This window comes from Astatotilapia calliptera, chromosome 18 (assembly GCF_900246225.1).
Source record: "Astatotilapia calliptera chromosome 18, fAstCal1.2, whole genome shotgun sequence".
NCBI classification, from domain to species: domain Eukaryota; kingdom Metazoa; phylum Chordata; class Actinopteri; order Cichliformes; family Cichlidae; genus Astatotilapia; species Astatotilapia calliptera.
Genome location: NC_039319.1, coordinates 32,577,068 through 32,588,392, shown reverse-complemented (window position 1 = coordinate 32,588,392; position 11,325 = coordinate 32,577,068). Strand labels below are relative to the sequence as shown.

General features: G+C 38.0%; 1 protein-coding gene across 2 annotated transcripts; it reads left to right on the top strand.

Moving 5' to 3' along the window:
- The first annotated feature begins 4,945 nt into the window (after positions 1–4,945).
- dusp12 (dual specificity phosphatase 12) lies at positions 4,946–10,179 on the top strand. Of its 2 annotated transcripts, none has more exons than XM_026150897.1 (8): positions 4,946–5,170; positions 5,973–6,237; positions 6,382–6,495; positions 6,645–6,763; positions 6,888–6,975; positions 8,487–8,578; positions 9,304–9,383; positions 9,537–10,179. In XM_026150897.1, exons 2-8 carry the CDS (start codon positions 5,975–5,977, stop codon positions 9,678–9,680), a joined length of 900 nt encoding a protein of 299 aa, XP_026006682.1. In that variant the 5' UTR covers positions 4,946–5,170; positions 5,973–5,974; the 3' UTR covers positions 9,681–10,179. The 2 variants fall into 2 exon arrangements, with proteins under 2 accessions (XP_026006682.1, XP_026006680.1); XM_026150895.1 differs by having other exon boundaries at positions 4,948–5,170; positions 5,943–6,237; positions 9,537–10,177.
- Positions 10,180–11,325: the final 1,146 nt, after the last annotated feature.

Below are 11,325 nucleotides of genomic sequence, written 5' to 3'. Positions count from 1 at the left end.
AATGTAGTTAACATACTTTTGATTGATTGATTGATTGATCATACTTTATTCATCCCAAGAGAAATTGGGTTATACGGTGGCCCCTAGAGACAAAGCACGTACAAACTCCAAAACACTTACAAAATCCAAACACGTGCAAAATCCAAAACACATGCAAGCTCCAAAACACTTACAAAATAAAAAACACATGCAAAAGACAAAACACGTACAAAATACAAAAAACATGCAAAATACAAAACACGTACAAAATACAAAACACGTGCAAAATACAAAACACGTACAAAATACAAAACGCGTGCAAAATACAAAACACGTACAAAATACAAAACACGTGCAAACTCCAAAACACATGCAAAATCCAAAACACATGCAAAATACAAAACACGTGCAAAATACAAAACACATGCAAAATACAAAACACGTACAAAATACAAAACATGTGCAAAATACAAAACACGTGCAAAATCCAAAACACGCGCAAACTCCAAAACACATGCAAAATCCAAAACACATGCAAAATACAAAACACGTGCAAAATCCAAAACACGTACAAAATACAAAACACATGCAAACTCCAAAACACGTACAAAATACAAAACACGTGCAAAATACAAAACACGTACAAAATACAAAACACGTACAATATACAAAACACGTGCAAAATACAAAACACGTGCAAACTCCAAAACACTTACAAAATACAAAACACATGCAAAATACAAAACACGTGCAAAATCCAAAACACGTACAAAATACAAAACACGTGCAAAATACAAAACGCGTGCAAAATCCAAAACACAACGGAAGTGCTCCAGGACGCTAGGGGCAGTGTTGAGCTTTTGTTACCTAGTAACTACACAAGCCAGGAAGTACCAATGACCGGATTTGGGGTCTGCAGCCTTAAAGGCCGCATTTTAAGGCCGATTATGTCACAGCAACACGACAAAGACTGTCCCAATTCAAAGGCTGCTCGAAATGCGGCCCTCAAATGCGTCCTTAATTTCCCTGAATTTTAAGGATGGGTCTGTGTAGCCTTCATGGCCCAACATATCCCAGACTTCATAGCGTGGCGGTGGTTTGGATAATTTTGCCGAAAAAAAACGGCGGAAGCGGAGCGGACGAAGAGTAAACTTCCAGAAGTAAGTACTGAATATTATGTCACTTATTTATGCGCAAATGTTTTTATAATGAAGAACATTAAAACATTACTGTTGGCAACATGTCGGGAAAGTTATGTGACATTAGCGACGTTTGTACTAACTTGGTTTTAAAGCCTTCACTTCAAAATATTCGCCGTTCAATAGCTGACTTTAATCTTACAGAGAATGTGATGATTTTATGCGTAATTAAAGTCAGTCATGTCAGTCAGCTGACGGTTCACTCCTTAAGCTGAAAGAAAGATGCTTTAATCACAGGAGTCACACATGTGTCCACTGTACCATCTGGGAACTCTTCTTGTTTAGCACTCGTAATGACACAAACACTAAATCCTCCTTCTCTGGTGCTGTTTTGTAGCAGTGTGTACACCTGAGACTGTCACCTGTCTGTCTGTCCTGCACTCTCTCTCTGTTTCTTTCTCTCTGATTGTGGAATAAAAGTATGAACATGTATTTATAAGTCACACTTGTGTTTGAATCCTGCAGCTTATCACACATTTGATTTCTATGTGTGACACCTGCAAGTGTCCAGAGTGAGAACAGACTGAGGGACCCACTGCATTACATCATCTGTGAGGCTTTGCACCCCTGATGATCCACCAGGACAATCTCAGCAGTATGTGAGGAAGAGGAGGAGGAAGAGCCAGCAGCAGCTGACAGATGGAGAGAATAGACAGACTGTTCCCTGTTTGTGAAGGACTGCTAGGAAAGTTTAACATAACTAATTGTCTGTCCTGAATCAGTCTTATTAGGTAATGTTCAAATAATTTTATCATTCCAGTGTTTCCAGTGTGGGAGAAAGTACTCAGGGCCTTCAAGTTACGCACTATGAAAGGCAGCAACAAGTTTAATGTTCAGAAACCTAAAGTATGTATCAGCAGCAGAATGGAACTAAAAATAAATGTTTGTTTCAGTTCTATGAAGCTTTGAGTATTTTGGATCAGTAGCACTGCTGTGTTTGTTGCATCATATTGCTGTAATTGTTTATATGCTTTATATATTCTGAGGTAAGTTGATCTATAGTGTTACATCATATTCTATAAGGATGTTATGTGTTTGTATACTTTCTGCCCAGTTTGACCCATTTAGCAGACGTCAGCCTGTTTAAAGCTCTGATATCTATTCTGTATGACTTAAAGCAGTTATGACATGGTCTGATTTTCTCACCCAATAAAGGAATATTTAATACATCAGTCTACTCTTCATTTTATCAGAAACATATATATACTATTATATATTGTACATATATTTATTAGTTTCAGATGTAGCCATTCTTGTATTTTGCTTGTTTACATTATTGTATTTTGCACAACTCTGTTGCTTGTGAAGCTCGCACACAAGAATTTCACTCACATGTGCTGTACCAATGTACCTGCACATGTGATGTGACAATAAAAGTGATTTGATTTGAAACAGCTCACAGCTTGTACATTTTCTTTTTACACATGTATGTAAGCATTTGAGCCAAATTTAGTAATGCCAACATACTGAAGGAACAACATTTGTCTCTTATATATGATACACCTATATATGCACTGTCAATATACATTTTGAACCAGCTGCAGATGTCAGAGTAACAACTGACTGACCCCCACATAAAGTGCGTTACAGTAGTCCACAGGGGAAGAAATAAAAGCATGGATCACGGTTTCAAAGTGCTGCCTAGAAAGAAACGATTTCACTCTTGCCAGTCGCCTTAAATGATAAAAATGGACTGGTCCAACTTAAAACCAAGGGCAGTAACAACAGGTTTAAAATAAACCTCCAGGGGTTCCAAATGAAAAGAAGAGGACTCACAGGGGCCACTGGGTCCAAACACCAACAAATCTGTTTTCTTTTCATTCAAATTTAAAAAGTTTAGAGCCAACCAAGCTTTAATGTCATCTAGGCATGTCAAGACAGGTTTTATTCAGATGCCATCCTTCGGCTTCAGTGGCAAATAAATTTGGCAGTCATTCCTATATACTTGTCTTTGAGTGAAGATTTAAGGTGGTAAGACATGTAAATAACTGCAACTTGAATCTGTACTGAAGCTCAGTATTTGACAAAGAGTTCATGTTCACTGCTGTAATACCTAATAATGACTAATATAATAACCATAATATTGTCCATATTATATTTACATTACCAAAGTGATATGACTTTAGTCTCATGAACAACATTAGCTAATTGTTATTTACTAGCTAATCTTAAATGACTGTTCAGTACAGAAATGAAGCCCAAAAATCATGTTTTACTGTCCTGTGGTCTCAGCCTCAGATACTTATTAAATCACACAAAGCTCTTGTAGAAACAAACAAACAAATGAAAAAAAATATGTTCTCCTTCATTTCTGTCAAAAAAAGTTGTATGACACGTTTCCAGCTGTTAGTATCATAGTTGCTAGGCAACCTGGGAAGCGCAACGGAGACTAGAGCCCATGTGTTTGCAACAAACTTGCCGTTTATTTTACAAATCGAGCTCAACACTGCCCCTAGCGTCCTGGAGCACTTCCGTTGTGATTTGGAGTTTGCATGTGTTTTGAATTTTGTACGTGTTTTGGATTTTGTACGTGTTTTGTATTTTGCATGTGTTTTGGATTTTGTACGTGTTTTGTATTTTGCATGTGTTTTGAATTTTGTACGTGTTTTGGATTTTGCACGTGTTTTGGATTTTGCATGTGTTTTGGATTTTGCACGTGTTTTGGATTTTGCACGTGTTTTGGATTTTGCACGTGTTTTGTATTTTGTACGTGTTTTGTATTTTGTATGTGTTTTGGAGCTTGTACGTGTCTTGGATTTTGTACGTGTTTTGGATTTTGCATGTGTTTTGGAGTTTGCATGTGTTTTGGATTTTGTATGTGTTGAGGAGTTTGTGCGTGCTATTTGGAATTTGTAAGTGTTTTGGAGTTTATACATGCTTTGTCTCTAGGGGCCACCGTACATACATTACACAAACATCACATGGGGAAGACAGGTCAGAGGACTATAACATGGAAAATGCACAACACGAGGAAAGATAAGGAGAAAAAATAACTCCCCCCAGACTGAGCTCCAACAGGGAGATCAGTTTGAGAACAGAAAAAAACACCTCTCTGCACATAGCACATGAAAAAACTCTTAATACACCAAAGAAACACATGGCAAGCAACAGGGATGGGTAAAGGGTGAGAGACAGCCAGTGTAGACAGTGCATCCGGTCCTGCAGCATAAGGCTGGTCTCCTTGATCCACCGTTAGCATCGGAGGGGACGTTTGGAGGGGGAGGGGGGATGAGTGTATATCTGCATGTGTATATATATGTCTCTCTCTCTCTCTCTGTGTGTGTGTGTGTGTGTGTGTGTGTCTGTGTGTCCAGAGTTCAGCTGAGACAGTGTCCTTCGCCCTGCCAGGCAACGTAAACGCTTTTCATGTTCATGTTCAACAAATAGCTAAGAGAAATTAAAAATTTTCCCCTAACCAAGAGCCAAGAGGGTCTCCAGGTTATTTATTTATTTATTTATTGGAATATTTGTATTTATTTATTGGAATTTTTGTATTGCTCTCCAAGCGTTGTCTAGTTTATCTTCAATTAAAAATATTTTTCTGGGGTATGGTCGATAGGGGTGGGCAGGAAAAACAAGTAAAAAAAACCCTTTATCAATAAAATGACCCAGATTTGGTATTCACCATTGTGTTCCTCTTGCTTTGTTTAACATCAGAGATACTGGCTGTACATAGAGCGTATATGTAAATACGTTTTGACTATTTAATTTTCTGCCATACTTATTATACTTATTGAAATTATTTTGAAAGTATAATAGGCCGGAACTAACGACGCGTGTTTGTGTGTACGTCTACGTTTCCGACCGAGCATTTTAAAACAGGAACCAAATGCTGATGCAGACTACAGCACGTTAACTTTTTGGATTATATTTGAGTCTGTAACGTATTTCACTGCACTCACTTTCTCTTAAATCAGTAGCTGTGTTACACACTAAAAGGCGAAGCCGGTGATAATCAGCAAAAAGGCGAAAACGACTGCGAGAGATCGCGAGTGAGTGAACGATGTGAGGGTGTGTGGGTTGCCAGAATGAGTAGATGTTAAAGTGAAAGTTCAGATTTATATTTTGGCAACGGCACTGAACCAAAGACGATCGCTACTTGTGACACAGAAAACAAAACTAGTTACTTGAAAATAATACTAGTGACGGTTTCTTTGAACCAAAGTATCCTATTTTTAATCCTTTGCTGTGTCAGAGACAATATATAGAGAAACATGGCACTGAATGGTAATCAGTTGATGAATAACAGCAACGATGGTGGCAAAAGTGGCTTTCAAGAGGAAAAGCTTTTAATAAAAAACGTATTTTAAGCCAAAGACAGCAAACTGTTTGATGATTCGATACTTTTTGTATCCAGGTGACCTTTGAAATTAAAATTCAGACAGCGGTCCAAATTTGCTTCTAAGATTAAAACGTAGTTGTATTCTATTCCTATACTTGTATGTATGTATGTATGTATGTATGTATAAAAAGTATTTTTTGTTCTTGATGCTTATTGATGTTTTTATGTTCACATTTTAATCTCCTAATTTTAAATTGGTATCTAACAAATGAAATGCCAAGATGATCCAAAGGGGAAAAATATAAAGGTTTGATTTGAGAAATTGGGCAGTGATCAGAATGTTTAAAGCTGTAAAGGTGGTCTACAAAAACGGTTATAGACACAGCCATTTACTCCATTCTACTTTGTGTTGTTAGTGCCTGGAAGAATGTCCAGATTCATTTATGACTTCTTGATGTTTTTCTGGCCATATTTCTGCACAGACATTAGTGCTACTGGGTTTGTCTCTGCAGTCATGATTCTGGTGGACCCTGGGCTGTACATCGGCACTGCAGCTAACCTCAACGACCACCAGGAACTGGTCGGTGCGAACATCAGTCACATCCTGTCTGTAGATTCTGTAGACCCCAGCCCACTGTTTCCTGATGATAGAGCCTTTGTTAGGAAGTGGATTGATGTCTTAGATGAAGAGACTTCAGACCTCCTCAGTTACATGGACACCAGTTTCCGGTTCATTAAAGAGGCTGTCGATGGTGGCCGGGCTGCACTGGTTCACTGGTAAGGCAATTTTATATATCAAATCGCAATATTGTGATTTTTAAAAAAATGCTCCTTTTATTTTACTCAAGCTTGTGAAAATATGCAATGTGAAACAATCGTGTTAAGTGTCAAACCGCAAACATGGTTTTGTGTGTGTTTTAGTCAGGCTGGTCGGAGTCGCAGTGCCACCATTGTTACTGCTTATCTAATGAAGAGATACAAACTGGGATTCACTGAGGCTTATCATAGACTAAAGAGTCTCAAACCAGATGTACAGTAAGTTTGTGTTTCACTTTAAAGTACTGTTATTTGTATTTAATGTTTATTAAATCCCCCAGAGATTATATTTCTTACTCCACACATAAAATTTACATTTTTTTTTAAAAATTCTCTAAAGCACACTTGCTTGTATGTATGTCTTTTAGGGTCAATAGTGGTTTTGAGGAGCAGTTGTGTCTGTACGAAGCAATGCAGTGTGAGGTGGATACCTCCAGTCCTCTGTACAAACAATACAGACTGACCAAGATCACTGAAAAATACCCTGGTAACCACACACACACATTCTGAGATTATAGTTAAACATTTGAGCACTTCTCATTATTTTTGTTGTGCTTTCTTGTTCTTAAATTATATGTTTTCTTTCTGTATGTGTGCATGTGTTTGAGCAGAGTTACAGAAGGTGCCTAGGGAGGTGTTTGCTGTTGACCCTGCCCACTCCAGCTCCTCTGAAGCATCCTATCGATGCAGGAAGTGCAGGTGAAAAATGGAAGCTGAATGCTTCAAATTACATGTGTCTTTAATATGAATAAGCTGATGGCACACACAAAAACAAAACAGTTTGTTAAGTTGATGATTTTACTTCTTAGCTCAACAGTCCACAGTTTAATTTATGACTCACAGCCGATCATAGCAAACTATTTACAGTGTTGTGAAAAAGTGTTTGCCAACTTCCTGATTTCCTTTTTTTGGTTTTGTTTGTCATACTTAAATGTTTAAAGTAAGCGCAAAATGCATTTTCTAAATGAAGGTGTTCATTTTTAAGGGGAAAACAAATCCAAACGTACAGGGCCCTGTGTGACTGTCAGTCTGGAAAATTCCTACACAACTCTGTAAAAGGCAAAAACACGGAACAGGGGTTAAACTTCCCTGGAGTAGCCAGCCGACCAAAATTACAACCAGAGCGCAGCAATGACCTATTCAAGAGGTCACAAAAGACCCCAGAGGAACATTCAAAGAACTGCAGGTCACATGTACCTCAGTTAAGGTCAGTGTTCATGACTCCACCATAAGTAAGAGACTGGGCAAAAATGGCCTGCATGGCAGAGTCAAAAACCACTGCTGAGCAAAAGGAACAAAAATGCTCATTTCAGTTTTGCCAGAAAACGTCTTGAAGATGCCCAATACTTTTGGGAAAATACTCTATGGACTGACAAGACAAAAGTTGAGCTTTTTGGAAGGTGTGTCCCATTATATTTGGCATAAAAGTAACACAGCATTTCAGAAAAGGAGCAACATTACCAATAAGTAAAAAATGGCGGTGGTAGTGCGATGCTCTGGGGCTGTTTTGCTGCCGCAGGACCTGGAAGACTTCCTGTGGTAAATGGAACCATGAATTCTGTCGTCTACCAAAACATCCTGATGGAGAATGTCCGGGCAGCTGTGCGTGACCTCAAGCTGAAACGCACTTGGGTTTTGCAGCAGTACAATGATCCAAAACACACCAAGTCCACTTTTGAATGGCTTAAGAAAAACAAAATGAAGACTTTGAAGTGGCCTAGTCAAAGTCCTGACTTGAATCCGATTGAGATGCTGTGGAAAAACTGCATCATTGTCTCACCTGATGCAGGAGGAGCTAAGAGGGTCACATCAAAAAGGTTTGCGGACGAAACTGATACCTTCAGTGTGGCTGAATTGCAACAATTCTACAAAGATGAGTGGACCAAAATTCCTCCATGTTGCTGTAAGAGACTCATTGCCAGTTATCGCAAACGCTTGATTGCAGTTGTTGTTGCTAAGGGTGGCCCAACCAGTTATTATGGTTAGGGGGCAATCACTTTTTCACACCAATGTATCCTGGTATTGGTATTAAGTTTGTCTTGAAGTTTGTACATCTTAGATTACATTAGGAAATTACATATCCTATCCAAGGAATCCAAGGAACTGAGTGACTCTTCTTCTGAATGGAGAAAAGGAGGTATTCAGCCTGGTGTGTGTGCCAGTTTGAGCTACAGCTTCTGCAGGCAGTAACCTCCACTTTCTCCTTGCAGTCGAACTCTATTTCGTGGCTCCAGTATTCTCAGTCATTTAGTAGGAGAAGGAGCTTCGGCCTTTAGTCACAAAAAGGCCAGTAACCTTACTGGTAAGAAGACATACTGTGAACATTCACTCAATAAATTATTGACAATGTCATTTTTAATTAGTATCTGGGTATTCTTTTTTTCTTTTTTTTAATTTCATTGACTTTCTTTCACCCACATGTTCTTTTTTTTATGTTGCAGAGATACAGCTGCCCTAGATTAACAGTATTAATATTAACATATTTCATATTTCTATTAACGGATGCCCCACCTATATTTACAAGCTAGTTAATCAGAAAATATAATTACTGATGTTATCCAGGAATTTTCAAATGAACTTTTTTGCAATAAAGCTGAAAAACAATAGTAAAGCACTTTTTTTTTCCCCCCAAGAGATTTAGTTTTAGTTATTTATTTACTTGCATTCCTTAAAACATTCTAGTGGTTGAATGTTGAGTAATGTAATTTATGACTTGTGTGACGGCTCAAATTTTGGCATTAAAATGTGAATTCAGTTTTTTTCATCTAATAAATAATAATATATATATTTTTTAGTTTTAAGCAAGTTTCAGATTGATTTCTAAAATAGATTTTAAGATATTTGTTTTCTTAGTTTTATGACAGATTTGTTATCTCTGATATGATTTTACATTGTGTTGACATGGCTAAACTGAAGAAAGCTTGACTGTTTCAAACTGGCTTCACAGTACATCCATACATCCATAAAAAAGACTACAAAGTAATCGCACTTACTGAACTTGTAATCTTTCGATGTGTTGTTGTTCAGGAGAGGTCCAGTGTACATCATACTTTATTGAGCCAGTGCAATGGATGGAGCAAGCCTTACTTGGAGTGATGGATGGACAGGTAAAAAACTTGTCATCTTTTCTCTTGCATCATTGTTTGTTACCCCCCAACAACTTTTGAGCAAATATGAATGTTTGATATGACCACCTTTTGCTAATTTACAGTTCTTGTTCATTCTCTCTTCCTTTCTTTTATATATTTGTGTGTGTGTAGCTGCTGTGTCCCAAGTGTAACTGTAAGCTGGGCTCATTCAGCTGGTGTGGAGATCAGTGTTCGTGTGGCCGTTGGGTCACTCCCTCCTTCCAGTTGCACCACAACAGAGTGGACGAGATCCGGCAGCTGAACATAATGAAATAACACTTCCTTATAGTCTGTAAGAAAGGGAATAATCATCATGCATAAAGACATACTCCAGTTTGTAACATGAAAAAGTGATTCAATTATTATCTGAAATACATAATGTAAATAAATACAAATGTAAATATCATTTATCTAAGAATTGTTGCAGGTACTTTTATGTTTCACTGATTAGTATACAACAATACTGTGTGTGTATCTGGGGGTTTTTCACCATAAACTAACAAATAAAAAAGAAAATGTCTGCCTTTCACACAAAGAGTGGACCATATGTTTTTGAATTTGAATATTTCATGTTTAAGCTATGAAAGGCGCAATGTGTATCTTAAGCAAATGCACTTATTCGTTATGCTGTGTCCTGACATTGATAATCACCTGCCTCATTCTGTCCTAGTTGAAAGTCTTAAAGTAAACTTTTTATACAGATTAATTGCAGCGTGAGTTATCATGGAATCAATGAGCCCACACTGAAGAAAAACTGATAATTGAAAACATTTACATTTTCTTTATATAGCACCAAATCACAACAATTAACTCAAATTGGTTTATCTTGTAAGGTAAAGACCCTAAAATTGTTGAGAGAAAACCCCAACAGTAAAAAAAAAACAAAACAGGACAGAGTCAGGGGAGGGAGACAGGGCAACAGACAAGCTATGGAAGAGAGAGATTAATCATAAGTAATGATTAAATGCAAAATGGCATATAAAACACCCAGTAACTTAAAAGAGGTGAGTGAAGAAGAAACACTAAGCACATCATGGAAGCCCCCAGCAGCCTAGGCCTATTACAGCTGTCGATCTTCAAAGCCCAGGGGCCCGTTCTTCGTACCTCGCTAAGTAGGTTAGCTGGATTTGATTGTTGACGATTTCGTGTGATCTTGGATCGTTCGGTTCCCCGAAGCTCATCCGGGACTTGCTGCCATAGCAACAGAGCCGTAAGCGTAAACCTGCTCGGGAGCAGGTTCACTTTATGTAAACAGGATTAGATCGCGGCCACGCAGGTATGTCTGCTTCATTTATACGAAAGCAACAGCGATATTCCACCACTGTTTCACCATAAATAAATATTATCAATGTAACTAAAGATAATGCAGCACTTGATCCATTTATTGATTTCATACAGATACATACAGGTCATTTCCTAAAAAAGGGAAATGTACTATTAACATTCTATTACATGTGATTATTACAGATGTAATTCATATTTCAGAGTAGTAATTGGAAATTACTTCGTGTAATCAAGATGGGAGACCACGGCTATAAAAGCGAAGGTGGATTTGGGAAGTCTGTCGCAGTCATATCCTGTCCGTATACGCGAGCAGCCCATTGCGGAAGGTGCAAGATTGATAAGGAGAGTTTCCAGAATTCAGCGTATATTGCGGGATAGACAGGATCCTTTAGCTCAGCGCGACAGTGTGCTCATTGAGAGATGTCGATATTCCCGTGAGGGTATTATTTACTTAACCAACTTGTTGACGAGGGGGTGCAGGACCACCACCTGTCTTTTTTTTGCTCTGCCCTTTTCTTGGTTGCTGTTATAAACAAACAGATTATTCCAGGGTCTCTTTCCAAGAGACGAAAAGCAATATAAGTGATAAATATTACCATTCTGTAGAATATTCTTATATTTCCCTTTTACTTGTTCC

What these genes read in the sequence shown, in the direction of transcription:
- dusp12 (XM_026150897.1), top strand. Translation starts at nt 5,975, where the DNA reads ATGATTCTGGTGGACCCTGGGCTGTACATCGGCACTGCAGCTAACCTC. An exon ending in TATCGATGCAGGAAGTGCAG is followed by an intron (nt 6,976 to 8,486) that starts GTGAAAAATGGA and finishes TTCTCCTTGCAG; the next exon opens with TCGAACTCTATTTCGTGGCT. An exon ending in TTGGAGTGATGGATGGACAG is followed by an intron (nt 9,384 to 9,536) that starts GTAAAAAACTTG and finishes GTGTGTGTGTAG; the next exon opens with CTGCTGTGTCCCAAGTGTAA.